The sequence below is a fragment of the Pimephales promelas genome, chromosome 4 (genome assembly GCF_988280905.1).
Source record: "Pimephales promelas chromosome 4, fPimPro1.hap1.1, whole genome shotgun sequence".
Classification (NCBI taxonomy): domain Eukaryota; kingdom Metazoa; phylum Chordata; class Actinopteri; order Cypriniformes; family Leuciscidae; genus Pimephales; species Pimephales promelas.
Window position 1 is genome coordinate 2,677,145 of NC_142772.1, and position 16,180 is coordinate 2,693,324.

Below are 16,180 nucleotides of genomic sequence, written 5' to 3' on the forward strand. Positions count from 1 at the left end.
GATTTCACTTCATTTCTGACGTGTGTGAAAGATATGAATGTGCCGCGTTGATAAGTAGACTTTGTAAAAAACATTTATTTATTGTGTGAGCTTCAATACCAAAACATGTTAAAATAAATTGTTTTTCTTCAATTTCTCCTAAAGCTCAAATCACACAGTTAAAAAAGTTTGCCATTCAACAAAATACAAACGGGGGGCTTTTCAATTACAACACGCACATTCGTAACCTGGAAGTGATCAGTTTGCAGTTTTGACTTTTTTCTTCTTGGTTTTAGCCACCTGAGGCAGTGGCATTTTAAAAGCAGTCCTATAAACAGAAGAACACACACAAGACCGTTTGTTAAAGGTCGCCCAAAACCACGTCATCCATCAGACACGTTTAAAATGATGTTACAAAGACTCACTCGCATGTTGTGCAGATCGGACTGAAGTTACAGAATACTGATGAGGAAAAGATGCAAAACAAGGTTAAAACATGTTAAAAGATAACCTGGTTACACTTTATTTTATTATTGCTACAGTGTAATTATATATTTATGTTTTGAGTAATATTAAAGCTACACTGTGATTTTTAGCCCCATCTAGCGGTGAAAAGGTATATGACCATCCAGTGAATATTAGTTTCTGTTCCCTCAATTCCGATTTCATTTTATCTCCTACGGTGGCCAACGTAGTCCAAGATTAACATGGATTCCAGTTCGACCTCGTCCATGAGTGTTAACTCAAACGTTAACTTGAATTAACTGGTATGTCCCTCTTTGGCTAATGTACTTTCAAGATGGAGGGGCAACATGGCGACCGACATTAGAAACCCCTTACCCGTATGTATTTTCAATGGCATATTATACACTCACGAGAATACTTTATTACTTGAACAAAGTAAATATACATTAATGAGCACATATATTTTTGAAAGAACTAAGTGTTTTTAGCTAAGAATAAACTAAAAGAGTTACACAGTGTAGCTTTAAGCAACTACATGTGGGTTAGGGTAGGATTGGGGTTTGGTTTAGGGTTAGTTACTATGGTAAATATATGTAACAAGGACACTGTAAAATAAAGTGTTCCCGGATCTTTTTATATATATTAAGGTCAGTAAAAAGACAAAGGGGGGAAAATATTTTTTATCACACTAAGTTCAAGTTAATAAACACATTTTCCAAAGGTTTATTTCTTGTGTTCACAGTATAAAGTGACACGTCTTGATATAAAATACCGTGTTCAGACTGTAAACATGAGCTGTGAATATTAATGTGATCTCCCTCAATCGAAGACTTCCATTTCAGTGCACAGTTTCTACAAAAATAAAACGTTGATAATGATATTAAGACTGGAGTAATGATGCTGAAAATTCAGCTTTGATCACAGGAATAAATTCAATTTTAAATGATATTCAAATAGGAAACATTTGTTTTAAATTGTAATAATTGCTCAACACGTGTGAAATAGAGATGCACTATACATCGCCACCATATCAGACAATATACAGGCGAAACTAATATATTATATAGACTCATTACATGCAAAGTGAGATATTTCAAGCCTTAATTTGTTATAATTTTGATGATTATGGCTAACAGCTTATGAAAACCCCAAAGTCAAAATTTGAATATTGTGAAAAGGTTTTATAAGCTGTAAGCCATAATCATCAAAATTATAACACATAAAGGCTTGAAATATCTCACTTTACATGTAATGAGTCTATATAATATATTAGTTTCACCTTTTGTATATTGAATTACTGAAATAAATGAACTTTTGCATGATATTCAATTTTTTCAAGTTTCACCTGTATGTTCATTTTTAAAGTTATCGGCCCAATAAGAAAATTCGGCCAATACATTATTAAAGTCGATAAATAATGTATTATTTCCTTCAGCTGAGACACTTCAGATGCGCACAGTTCAACATGATTGCTTGAAATATAAAATATGAAATCAGTAAAGTGCAACATATGCAGAGAACATTATAATTACGTGCTTGGGACATGGCTTTTGTTTTTATAATCAGGCTCACAAAAATTATATAAAACATTTGGATTTAGATTTATCAGCCAATATATTGGTTATCGGATTTCAAATATAAAGAATTATCGGGTTTGACCAAAATGTCTCTAGTCTGAAACCACCAATGAATAAGCAATAAAGTGTCGATGAGATTGAGAACGTACTTGACAGGCACACTGAACAGACGTAGCCGATTTCAATGAGGTTTCGGTGGCAGAAGCAAGCGGCCCTGTAGTCCACGTGCACCGGAGGAGGCAGTAACAGCTGAGAGCGCTGGTCTGCGTCTGGCAGAAACACCCACTGACACACACACACACACACAACACAAGCATGAGACCGCTCACATACACACTAAATCTTAAAGGGTTAGTTCACCCAAAAATGAAAATGATGTCATTAATGACTCTCCCTCATGTCGGTCCAAGCCCGTCAGACCTCCGTTCATCTTCACAACACAGTTTAAGATATTTTAGATTTAGTTCGAGAGCTTCATTGTAAATGTGTGTACGGTATACTGTCCTTGCCCAGAAAGTTAATAAAGACATCATCAAAGTAGTCCATGTGACATCAGTGGGTTAGTTACAATGTTTTGAAGCATCGAAAATACATTTTGGTCCAAAAATAACAAAAAAAACTACGACTTTATTTAGCATTGTGTTGTGGATCCGCGTTCAGTGACGCTGCTAACGTGTGTCTGGTCGTAGTTTTTGTTATTTTTGGACTAAAATGTGTTTTCGATGCTTCAAAACATTGTAACTTACCCACTGATGTCACATGGACTACTTTGATGATGTCTTTATTAACTTTCTGGACAAGGACAGTATACCGTACATACATTTACAATGAAGCTCTCGGACTAAATCTAAAACATTTTAAACTGTGTTGTGAAGATGAACGGAGGTCTGACGGGCTTGGGACGACATGAGGGAGAGTCATTAATGACATCATTTTCATTTTTGGGTGAACTAACCCTTTAAAGTGTTTAATTCCAGGCTTAAAAACTGGTTAAAAACAAACCAAAAGTGTGTATGATATGCAGTTGTATTTGATATGCAGGATTATATTTTTTAACCCTCAAACCGTATTCACTTTATAGCCCTTGATCCTGTAATTGTGGACAAATGTGGGCACAGAGGACTCAGGTGTGATCCTAATTTTTATTTATTATAAATGTTATATCACTGTCTTCGATAAAGTTTTGTCTATCTATTTATGGTGTTTTTTTTATTTTGGGGGTATTTTTGAATTTATTTACTTCAAAAAGTACCATATTTTCTATGTAAATTATGCTTCTTTTCATGTTTTATTTTTTACATTTTTTTAACTACATTAAAATATCATTCCGATAAGTTCTTAGAGCTAAAACCTAAAGATGAAGTGACTTTGCCGTCTTATTTTAGAATGCTCTAAATTACAGTTTTTCCCATTCATTTCTATGGGTGCCCATTTTTGACCCAAATACAAGATTAAGGAGTTTTTGTAGAATTGACTAAAAAAAAAATTGTGTGTGTTCAGGAGGCAAACTTAGGAAAAGTAGCCAAGTCTTGTACCGCTCAGATCAAGGGAAGTATTTTTTAAAAATAAATCAAAACTATTTTGCCCACATTTGTCCAGAATACGGTTTTAGGGTTAAATTGAAGTAGAGATGTAAATTTTATCGTGTATAAAAGCCCAACCACGGACAGGAGTATAAAATTAGCATTTGCTATAAGCTTTATATGCAGCACTTCAGTAACAAGCTTTGTTTAGACACCATGTTTGTTTGCATTGTCCCTGTCAAATAAATAAAGTAAAAAAAGAAATTAAAAAAAAATATCCTGCTGCGATATAATGGATGATAACATTGCTGTAAAGGATATTTTGATATATTTTAAGGTCACTAAGTTCAAGTTAATAAAACATTTTCCCAAAGGTCTATTTCTTGTGACACATCTTGATATCAGAGGACATATTAACAGATTACAGTATTCAGAGTGTAAACACGAGCTGTGGTCTCCTTCAATTAAAAATAAAACATTGATAATAATCGAGTGATTTCTGAAGGATCATGTGACATTGAAGACTGGAGTAATGATGCTGAAAATACAATATAATATAATAAATTACATTCACGCCAGGTAAAAACACGAGACAATGAGAACATTACGATATGATGTGCAAATATCTCACCAACAAATACTGTGCCAGAGCAATCTTTTGAGGGATTCGGAGATACAAGCCTCCAGTAATGTCACAAGCCTGTTGAAAAACAAACACTCTCAAATCAAATAAATCAGCGCTGTTGAAAATGCTCATCAATGCATGCTTTCCATTAGGAAACACAATGAGCAATAATTAATGCGAATGCAAAAGTGCCATCAAATCTGTGCAACACTCGCGAATTTTGTACCAATATAATAAACTGGTAACAAAATACTTCCACTTCATGTCCTTGAAATAGTCTTATTACTTAAGGAAATTTGGAGCATTAAAGGGATATTTCACCCAAACATTTAAATGCTCTCATTGTTTACTCGCCCTCATGACAATTTCTTCAGATAAACACAAAGATTTTTAGGTAGGCGTGTATTTTTAACTACTACGATATATAGTTTTGATTTGTGTGTGTAGTTTTTCAAGTGTCAAACCAATATCCAATGACATTATATGGACTCTGGTTTTCCTAAAAATCTTCCTATGTTTATATTTATCAGGGATGGCATGAGGGAGAGTAAATGATGAGAGAATTTTCATTTTCGGGTTGAATATCCCTTTAAGTCTACATTGATTTGGACTTCAAAACGTTGGTTGCCACTGAAGTCCGTTATTGTAGTTTTTGCAGAACTACGCCCCCTCTGGCGACAAGCAAAACTGCAACCAGAGGTGTGCACGCTCATGGACCACACACACACACACACATGCTCACACGAGCTGTTCATAACCAAACGTTATGAGCCCTAGAGCCGACCGGAGATCTCTCCATTTGTTGAAAGCTTCCCGATGTCGACTCTCGTCTTATTCCGATGCCTGGCGCCTGACAAACGTTTTATTTTCTTAGTCTTACGTGGAGTTTGCGTCGGGGTTTGGAATGAACTACAAGCCGGTCTCTTTGAATCCGTCTTCTACTTTTATGGAAAGTTGACTAAAATTTTGTCGCTCGAGTTGTCTTCGCTTATACGGAGAATGGCGGCGAATACACAAACCTGCAGACATCGCCAGGCGAGCGTGAACGCGCATGACGTCTCAAATCCGTCCCGAATCCGTCTTATTTATTTTACTGTACAGGATTATAGAGGCAATTGCAGTGATCAGAAAAGGGCTCATTCAGCCCATCAGGCGATTGTTTAAGCATGTACGGGTTAGAAAAATGGCTATTTTTAACATGAAATGTTGCGCAATGCACCTTTAAGTCTAGATACATATTTTGTTTATTTCTTCATGCTGTCTGAACGGTCATTTGCCGCATTACTCGAATCGTTATCACTTTGCTTCACACCGATGTAGTTAGTGGTATCATCATCATCCTAATCTGTAGCTTTACCAACTGGACATATCAGCAATCTTATTAAAATAAATCATATCTACTGTATGATTTAAAAACGACATACCTGTTGCAATAGTCCCGAGTCGGTGTCCAACACACAGGCATCAATCAGGATATTCTTTATGAACAGGGAATAATAATTATCAGAAGAATACATAATTAAAATGTAACGATGCAAGTTCAGTTGTTACCCTCACCTTCTTCTGTGCTGCAAAGATCATATTCATGAAGTTCATGTACTGTAACGTAGAGTCCTCAGCAGCTTTTATTACCTGAGATCACACTCAAAGCATGTTAGCGCAGTTATAACTCAACGTGTTCGGCTGTTAAAGCTAAAGAAGTGCTTACCAGAATCCTTGATTTCATGTCCTGTCCAGCTAGAAGTAAAACAGCGAGAATTCAGTCCAAATATTAATTGCACTGAATAAAAATAACGAGATCTATTTAATTAAAGCATTAGGAAATCTTAAATTCACATTGCTTTATAGAACCATCGCTCTTATATATGAATCATGTGTGCTTAGTTAGTTTTCATTGCACTGTGGAAGAGATGATAACAGTGCGTTTACCTTGCACTTCCTTCGAGATTCGATGAATGTCTGAGCGTCAATAATTAATGAAAATCGGAGTGTGTGGTTTGCACATCATATCTTATTCACAAACTCTCTTTAGGTCTAAACTAGGGCTGCACAGTTAATCGAATTTGTTATCGCGATTACAATTAAGGATTCAATTCATTTATGTAACCGTTCAAAAAAATATATAGTGTTTTACTTTTAGCATAACATTATAATCCCATGCATATTTTACTTTGGTTTCTTTAAAAAAAATTGTATATTTGACATTTGAGGCTTAATGCTAGAGAAAAGCAATACAAGTTTTTCAAGAAGTGTGTTTTCAAAACATCATTCAATGTAAATTCATTACAATTTAAAGGGAACAATCGACAATTAAGATTTTGCCATTATCGTACAGCCTCAGTCTAAACTGAAATAAGTAGAGGATACAGCACAGCGCTCTGGAGAGAGAGACGGCCAACAGCGAGTCCGTCTGATTCCCACTGACTTCTGCTGTTAATGAGGAAATAAACACAGTTATGCTCTAGTCTAGTAGAATCACCCAGAATACACTGCGAATTAAATTAAACATGGCATTAGATAGAAGGCTGAATGCATCAAACCAATCGGCACAAGCAAAACCAAGTCACTTTTCCGTAAATCTGTATAATAACAATACAATCTTTAAATAACTTACATCTGTCCATGAGTTTCTTAATCTCTTCTGCAAAGAGGTCATTGGTAGCTGACAGAAGTTCGTATTTGCCATCAGTACTTCCAGATATTTCATCCCCTGATTTCCACTGCTTACTGGGATATAGGAAGTGGCTTGATGATAAAAAGAGTTTAGTTTTAGTGCATGTTTGTAAACTATGGCGGGCTTAGATTAATCCAGGGTTAGGACTTAGGTTAATTAGAGCATTTATAAACATGAAACCTTAAAAAAACATGACTGATGTTAATCTTGAGACAAAACAATGACACTGATATATTTTAGTGTGTGTGTGTGTGTATAAATAATCTATAGTTGAGATGAGCATGTTAACTATAAATGATCAGTTTATCTACCTTTCATGATACAGGTTTGCAATGATGGCTAGTTTGTTGCTTCTTGACATTACTAAATGAGCATTTGCCAGGACCATTAAAGCGTCCAAACATGTTGAAAGAGTGAACTGAAAGAAAAGAGGAAAGAGTTCATTTTAATAGGGAATAAGGATAATCTTTAAATAACGTTATTAATGAAGTATGAAGTAAAACACAACACATTACCTTCGGTTCTCGTTGAGCTTGCTGACCCCACCAAACTGGGTTGACATCCAGCACCAGAACCAGAATATTAATTTCGTCTTCTGCAAACATTAATGATCGTTATCATTTCCATATCACTCGAGTCATCATGTTTTACATGAGCATCACACACAGTTCGTTTTTATGAAAAGTTGTTTTCTTGTTAATTTTTCAAAAACATTTTTTAATGATTTACAAACCTGATGCCATTTTTGCTATTTTTATATCTCTACTACATCACTATAACAATATTTCGTTGATATTTTAACCCGATATGTTTACATTTGCGCCGTTCGGACGTCTTCTTCTGTGTAATCACTGGAAAGATGCGAACTAAATTAGCAGATGCACAGCGCCACCTCCCGTGTTGGAGCGGGAAATATTCCATGCTTATTATTATTTATTTCTTAATTTATTTTTCTATTATTTTTTATTTATCTATTGATTCTCCCATTTATTTTTCAGTTTTACATCAAATTAGTAGAGTACAAACAAATTCATGCTGTTTTGCTCCAGGCCTCTAGGTGGCACATCAACCGTGGTGGTCCGTCCATCCGTTTTAAAATAAGGGAAAAGAAGAAGAAAGTGTACCACTTGTTCACTGTAACGTTGCTAATTTGAAGGAAATACAGTAAATTTAGAATTAACATTAATCTGTTGGCAAAGTCGCTAAGCTAAAAAAAGTTAAATAAACATTATTCTGTTAACTAGGTCAAAATATCTCATCGGGTGAGTGTCAGTGTCATGAGGGAACATTGCATCAGCGAAGCGTCTTAGAAAGAGAGAGTTCACACACACATCGCTCCTGAAACACGTTCAGCACGTTTCTTTAATATGGAAGAAAGAGGTGAGTTTTGAGAACGTAGTCATTAAAACCAATTTAGTGATGCTACATGCTATTTTGTTAACAGCTGTGTTCTAATCATCTATCTATAATGTTATGTTCTTCATTCTGTGATGTTGTAAAATTAGACAGATTTTACACCTGTTTTGCAATAATTATAATGAAAACAATGAGAAAGCGTTCAAAAGAGAAGAATAAGAAGATTTATAATATTCAATCTGATATTATTCCTATTATTATTACTGTATTTATTTATTTCAGGACAAGTATCATGTATTGGGACTGATGCTACGATTGTGTGTTATGAAACCTACATTTTTATTAATATGTTTGGACATTCATTTGTTTTATTCACTTACGTTTAATACATGACTGTAACTAGTAGTTATAGGATATTTTAATAATTACAATTATGAATAGCTTTTATAGTTTCATAATTAAACTATTTAAATAATTAATTTCTAGATTCTGAAATGTATAAATAACATTAAATCCATTAGAAAAATGTGTAACACTTTACAATAAGGTCATGCGTTTACATGCATTAGCCAGCATGAACTAAAAATGAGCAATATAATTTTTTATTAATGTTAATAAACAGAAATAAAATTGTTCTTTGTTTGTCCAACAAAGTAAACCTTTCTGTAAAGTGTAAAAAGTTGACCCCCAGAATCTTATTTATATTTCAATATGTCTTCAGAATGGGAATTTAATGTTTTTTACTTGCAAGCCCAAAACTAAAATGAATGAACTTGTTTTTCTTGGCAGAACTGGTGGAGTATTTCCGAGGGCAGATCCGAGAAGACCCAGACGTGGCTTCAGCGGTGGCTGCGATACGATCCCTGCTGGAGTTCCTGAAGAGGGATCAGAGTGAGTTGTCACGCTCTCTCTCTCTCTCTGTGTGTGTGTGTGTGTGTGTGTGTGTGTGTGTGTGTGTGTGTGTGTGTGTGTGTGTGTGTGTGTGTGAGAGAGAGAGAGAGTTGTGGACGTGAACCGATGCTTGTCCTCCTCCTGCAGGCGAGACTATCCTGGGCCTGAGAGAGAACATGACGCAGGCCATCCACCGGCTCCAGGAGACGGACTCGTCCGTGGCCGTGTCGTCGGGAGGAGAGCTGTTCCTGCGCTTCATCAGTCTGACCTCGCTGGAGCATCCGGTCAGTTCAGCAGAGACGAGAGAGACGATATACTGGAGCTGTTCTGATCAATCGTGCAGAATTAACCCTGTGAAGCCTGACATATAAAATAATTTGGGCTCTCAAATCGATTAATCGCATCTAACATAAAGTTTGTAAATGTATAATATATTTGTGTGTGTGTATATATATATATATATATATATATATACAGTATATGAAGAGTTCAGATGCAAAAGCCTCTAAGTGGCATTTGAAATTTTCTTCTAGAATGATAATTTTTATCAAGCTTGTATATTTAAGTTCAGTGATTTCACTTAAATGGCAGTGATACTTACCTATTAATTGTTATTTAAGTGAAATTACTGAACTTAAATATACAAGTTTGATAAAAATCATCATTAAAGAAGAAAATTTCAAATGGCATTTAGAGGCTTTTGCATCTGAACTCTTCATATATATATATATATATATATATATATTAGGGATGTCAAACGATTAATCACGATTAATCGCATCCAAAATAAAAGTTTGTGTTTACATAATATATGTGTGTGCTGTGTATAATTATTTTATATATATAAATACACACATGCATGTATGTTTAAGAAAAAAAAAATTATTTATATATAAAATATTTATATTTATGTATAATATAAATCTATATACATGAAAATATTTCTTAAATATATACAAGCATTTATGTATTTATGTGTATTTATATATACAAAATAATTATACACAGCACACACACATATATTATGTAAACACAAACTTTTATTTTGGATGCGATTAATCGCGATTAATCGTTTGACATCCCTATATATATATACACACACACACACACACACACATATAATGCTGTCTCTGTCTCTGTAACACAGGATCTCTCCCAGTGTAAGAATGTGATGATAGAGAGAGGCGAACTCTTCTTGAAGAAAATATCCCTCTCTAGAGGCAAAGTGGGTAAACTGTGCCACACCTTCATCAAAGACGGAGCCGTGAGTACAGTCCTTCCTGAAAGACGTCATTTGTCATTGTTTTGGACACACTCTCACATCTGCCTTCCACTTGCAGAAAATCCTCACACACTCGTCATCCCGAGTGGTGTTAAAGGTGCTGGAAAATGCGGCCGCTGATAACAAACGTTTTACAGTATATGTCACTGAATCACAACCGGATTCAGCAGGGTGAGTGTGTTTACTGTCTGACAACATGCAGAATTACCAGAAAAGGATTCAATGGCGTATTGATCAATGTGGCATAGCGCTAAAATCTGGAACTACTTCCCTCAAAATTGGCCTCTTTTCCTTAGCCATGACTGTCCTTATTTATCCCGCTCTATTTATTCACTACTCTTTCCCACTTTATATGTGTTGTGTTTGTTTTTCGCGGCATTCACGCTGAAAACAAATACAGCCGCTCAGTCTTTTTGCCACTCACTGTGAGGAACTGCAGGCCGACGATGACGTCACGCGCATACCCTCTACAAGTAATTCGTTTGTTTTGTTTTTAATCATTTTTACTCACGACATGCTATCCGGCAACAAAGGATTCCATTCATTATGCTAAGCTAAGCTAGTGGCGGCGCTGCCAAACTGCCTCGTGTTACGGTGATATACTAAGAATGTTTGGCACACCCACATTTAACAGAGGCGTTTTGTAATTGTACCAAACGAAACCAAGCCATTTTGTGTACATTAGATATATATATATGGTGCTTAAAAGTTTGTGTACCCCTTGCAGATTTTGCAAAATGTAAATTATTTTAACAAAATTAGAGGGATCATATAAAATGCATTTTGATTTTTTACAAAATGTTCTGGGTAAGATGTTATACATGTTAAGATGTTTACATATAATCCACAAGACAACAAAAATGGCTGAATTTATAAAATGAACCCTTGATTCTTAAAGGAGTAGTTCACTTTTCAAAAAACTTTTGCTGATAATTTTCTCACCCCCATGTCATCCAAGATGTCCATGTCTTTCTTTCTTCAGTCGAAAAGAAATTCAATGGGAACCAAACAGTTCAAGGTCCAAAAGACAGTTTCAGTACAAACTGTTCAAAGGGCTTTAAATGAGTCCAGACAATGAATAAGGGTCTTATCAAGCGAAACGGTCAATTATTTAAAAAAAATAAAAACAAAATGTAAGTTTTATAAGCGCAAATGGTCGCCTTGCTCTGTTCTGTGTGACTCTCCTGTTCGAACTCGTTTATCAAAATCAACAAATCTTTCCCAGAGTCAACTCGTTCATTTCATTTATTAAATGAACCAAATGACACGAAAAAAGATTTGTTCATTTTGATGAACGACTTCGAACAGGAGAGTCACGAACACTCATCACAGAACAGAGCAAGGCGAACATTTGTGCTTATAAAACTTAAACTTTGTTATTTATTTTTTAAATGAGCGATCGTTTCGCTTGATAAGACCCTTATTCATCGTCTGGAATCGTTTAAAGCCCTTTGAACAGTTTGCACTGAAACTGTCTTTTGGACCTTGAACCGTTTGGTTCCCATTGAAGTCCATTATATGGAGAAAATCCTGGAATGTTTTCATCAAAAACCTTAATTTCTTTTCGACTGAAGAAAGAAAGACATGGACATCTTGGATGACATGGGGGCGAGTAAATTATCAGCAAAAGGTTTTTTTTAAAAGTGAACTTCTCCTTTAATACTGTGTTGTTGTTTTGTGATGGTTGTTCTTGAGTCTCTTGTTTGTCCTGAACAGTTAAACTGCCCAATGCTCTTCAGAAAAATCCTCCAGGTCCTGAAAAATCTTCAGTTTTCCTGCAACTTTTGCATATATGAACCCTTGACAGCAGTGAATTTATGATTTTGAGATTCCTCTTTCAAACAGGGTACACGCACTTTTGAACGGGGTCATTTTTATAGATTCAGCACCTGTTGTCTATATGTAAACATCTTTTATTAATATCTTATTCAGGACACTACTAAAAAAAATTAAAAAAAACTTGTATTTTGTATGATCCCTCTTATATTGTTAAACACTTTCACCGAAAGGAGTTCACAAACTTTCAAGCACCATTGTACGTGTATGTATATAAATATATATATATATATATGTGTGTGTGTATAAAGCTTGCAATCAAAGAATGTGCATTTGTACATTGTTTAAATCGTTTTTAATGATGCAATCATTTACAAATGTTTTTTTCCTATGGTCTCTTAGTGAACTTATGGCTCAGAAACTACGCAAACTCAATATACCCGTCACAATCGTGCTCGATGCTGCAGTCGGGTAAGTGTCTTAGTTTTGTTTTTGCATTTAATTCTTGTACGACAGTAAATGATATCTGCTAGTTGTTTTTGTGTGATTGTAGGTACATCATGGAGAAGGTAGACCTGGTAATTGTGGGCGCTGAGGGTGTTGTGGAGAGTGGCGGTGTTATAAACAAGGTCAGAAATACACACACACACACACACACACACTTGTAGTCTTGATGTTTGCAGTTGTATTTAAGGCCGGACACTACTGGGAAATCTTATTATAAGATGTAAAAGTAAGCCGTTTTCTGTGAATGTGCGAGACTTCCTATTCGGAAACAACTATGTTGTGTAAATATGCAAATGAGTCATCATCTAATTAAATATGCACTCATTTGCATACACTTCCAGAACCCAAACCTGAACATTGGATAAAAACAAGTTCACAATTCTACTCGCTTGATTTGGTTGACGTATCCAAAACTCCATACATCAGAAAATACTCTCAACAGACAATAATAAATCATGTTTTTAGCAATTACATATCATAAACAGTCAAACCCCTCTGTGAAACGTTTAGAATAATGTTTGCTGTGTTTAAGAACTGCTAAAGTGGAGATTTCTGACTGAATCTTGCAATTTTAAAACGTATTTTAAAGGTAATTTACAGATAAATGGGTGTTTTATTTCCACTAGTCTAGAAAAAAAAAGGCCAAAATCTCTTAATTGACCAGTGCCTAATAAAACAACGGTTTTGCCTTGTGTCTTGCCTTAAAAAAAATGCATTTATTTCTTACCATTCATTCCTTATTTTGATCAAACTATTCATTCCTTCATGTCCTAGATTGGCACCTATCAGATGGCTGTGTGTTCGAAGGCGCACAACAAACCATTTTATGTGGTGGCAGAAAGTTTTAAGTTTGTGCGGCTCTACCCTCTTAACCAGCAAGACGTACCCGATAGATTCAAGGTAATGCCGCGTAATTACGAGATGACGTTATGTGACGTTGAAGCTGTTCACGTCTTCGGATTGAGAGTTATTCCTTTCAATGTTATCAACACCTAAAATGAATCTGCAGTGGTCACATGGTGCAAGTTTGAGCTCTCACAAAATTCCCAGTTCACAAGTCGTAATTCCCAGTTCTACGAAGTTGGAATCTCGTAATTACGACAGACCTTTAAGGAGTAGTTCACTTTCAAATGACAATTAGCCCATGTTTATTCGCCCTCAACCATCCTAGGTGTACATGACTGTCAATATAATCTGAGTTATATTAAAAAATGTCCAGGCTCTTCCAAGCTTTATAACGGCAGTGGATCGCAACCAACAGATTAAAGCTCAAAAACGTGCATCTATCCGTCATAAACAAACTCTACACGGCTCCAGGCCTTCCGAAGCAAAGTCGTGCATTTGTGTAAGAAAAATATTCAGATTTACTTTATAAAGTGAAATAACTATTGTAACGTTGCAGTGGGAGTTTACATGAGTTGTGTGACGCTTTCTCCGGTGTGTGTAAAGTCTCAGTGTGGCCGTGTACCGTGAGTGATCACTCTTGTGTTCGAGCACACACACACTTGAGCAATTCTTGTTGCAATCTGAAACATCACCGCTAGAGGCCGCTAAAAACTACATATAGCACCTTTAAGTGTAAAGCGCAACTTATGCAACGCACTGCTGATATTTACATTACACCATGACACAATACGCTACTTCCGACGTCATAAGTTGCGCTTTATACACAAGTAGACTCACGTTTGGCTGGAAGCTTGAATTTTACTTTGTAACATGTTAACCCTCTGATGGTCTTCGTTTAGGAGTCAAGTCCTGAGCCTTCCCAGTCAGAAGTGACCGGACACCTAAAAATTAAACTTCCTCCATCCCAGTAAAAACCAATGCAATTTACTTTTGTTCTATAATATTTATTCTTTTTAATTTTAGTATTTTGAGACAATTTGATTGAATTTATTAATATTTAAGCTATATTTATGGTCTATTTCTGCCATAGAAAAAAAATATATATATATATATGTATTTTTTTTTAAGTATTAATGCAGTATTTTAGTTTAATATAGAGTCTAGGCCTTCTTCAAAAAATATTTTTGAAGAAAATTAGCACCATCTGGTTACAGTATAGAGAAAAGGCGTAGAATCATGGTGTAACCACTAGATGGCATGTACAGCTCTTTATGGAGAGGCACGTGAATTCCCCAGCTGTTTATGAACACATTTACTTTTTGTGGATTTGAATATATATTTGAAACTATCTCAAAAACGATTTCTTATTAAGTTTTAGATTTTTTTTTTTAAATAGTCATAAAGTGTTAGTTTTTGCAATGCATTATAATTACAGCCAAACAATGGATTAGAAAGAGAAGGGTGTTGCTATAAGCAAATTTTATACCCATTTTTTTTTTCAGAATTTATATCAAAAATACAATTCATTCAAGTATAACATTTTATGTAGAATAATTTTTTTTTTTTTTTAAATGTGAAAAAATGTGTTTTTTGTCAATTTCCCATTCATTTCCTATGGGGGTCATTTTTGACCGAAGACCAAAATTGTGACAAATTTTTTTATGACCACTTAACATGCTCGGATCATGAACTCATTTTTTTTTTTGTGTTCACATACATAATGCCAGAAATGTCACCAAGTTTCGTAACATTCAGATGAAGCTGTGATTTTTAAAAATTCAAAACAGATTTTTTGTAATCTGAATTTTTTGGTGTGTAGGTGTATAAAAATGTGTGTGGGTGTGAATTTTTTGCACTCTTGATGTTGTAGAGTCTCACCCCTTTACTGTGGTGTACTTTCTTTTAGAATCGTGGCTGATTTGTAGATTGTACAGACAAAAATTCAGAGAATTTTTGTTTTTTTGTAAAATCCCATTCATTTCCCATGGGTCGGTCATTTTTGACCGAAGACCACGAGTGTGACTATTTTTTTACGACCACTTAGCATGCTCGGATCATGACCTCATTTTTTTAAATTCACATACCAAGTATCATAACTTCCCGATGAAGCTGTGATTTTTTTAAAATTCAAAACACAAAATTATTCGGTCAGAGGTGACCGAGGACCATCAGAGGGTTAAATATGATATGTTCGTTTATGATGGATAGATGCATGCTTTTGAGCTTCAAACTGTTGGTTGCGATCCACTTCCATTATAAAGCAACACTTCATCTGAATAAAGAAAGTCATGTACACCATGGGCCAATCTTCATTTTAGTTTAAACAGAGCTCCACTTATTATACATAAACAGGTCCATAATATCTCTTTCAGTATAAAGCAGATATCCTGAAAACAGTGGACCTCAGCCAGGAGCACCCGCTGATCGACTACACCCCTCCATCCCTCATCACGTTACTCTTCACGGACCTCGGGGTGCTGACGCCCTCGGCCGTCAGCGACGAGCTCATCAAGCTGTACCTGTGATCAGCACGAGTGGAACGATTTCAGATGCACCCATGAGTTTAAGATTAAATTATCTGGTTGAAATCATTTTCATGTGCCCTTCATCATTTAGAAAACTCACATGCTGGATTTATGGTTACATCTATTTTAAACCACTCCCTACATTTACACATCA

At 35.3% G+C, this 16,180-nt stretch overlaps 2 protein-coding genes across 3 annotated transcripts; one reads left to right on the top strand and one right to left on the bottom strand.

Annotated features, from left to right (window-relative positions):
* Window positions 1–55: 55 nt before the first annotated feature.
* On the bottom strand, window positions 56–7,705 carry gtf2h3 (general transcription factor IIH, polypeptide 3). 2 transcript variants are annotated; one of them, XM_039662156.2, is made up of 13 exons: window positions 7,577–7,705; window positions 7,359–7,438; window positions 7,155–7,261; window positions 6,784–6,914; window positions 6,537–6,599; window positions 6,099–6,128; window positions 5,878–5,906; window positions 5,727–5,801; window positions 5,594–5,647; window positions 4,176–4,244; window positions 2,171–2,306; window positions 405–441; window positions 56–307 (listed from the first exon to the last, which is right to left on the bottom strand). In XM_039662156.2, the coding sequence occupies exons 1-13, from the start codon at window positions 7,584–7,586 to the stop codon at window positions 238–240; spliced, it is 891 nt and encodes a 296-aa protein (XP_039518090.1). In that variant the 5' UTR covers window positions 7,587–7,705; the 3' UTR covers window positions 56–237. The 2 variants fall into 2 exon arrangements, with proteins under 2 accessions (XP_039518090.1, XP_088985942.1); XM_089129816.1 differs by lacking the exon at window positions 7,577–7,705 and having other exon boundaries at window positions 7,359–7,448.
* A 245-nt stretch (window positions 7,706–7,950) lies between these two features.
* Window positions 7,951–16,092, top strand: eif2b1 (eukaryotic translation initiation factor 2B subunit alpha). Its single transcript, XM_039662155.2, has 9 exons — window positions 7,951–8,223; window positions 8,989–9,090; window positions 9,238–9,374; window positions 10,238–10,354; window positions 10,431–10,543; window positions 12,551–12,619; window positions 12,702–12,777; window positions 13,430–13,555; window positions 15,874–16,092. Exons 1-9 carry the CDS (start codon window positions 8,211–8,213, stop codon window positions 16,024–16,026), a joined length of 906 nt encoding a protein of 301 aa, XP_039518089.1. The 5' UTR covers window positions 7,951–8,210; the 3' UTR covers window positions 16,027–16,092.
* Window positions 16,093–16,180: the final 88 nt, after the last annotated feature.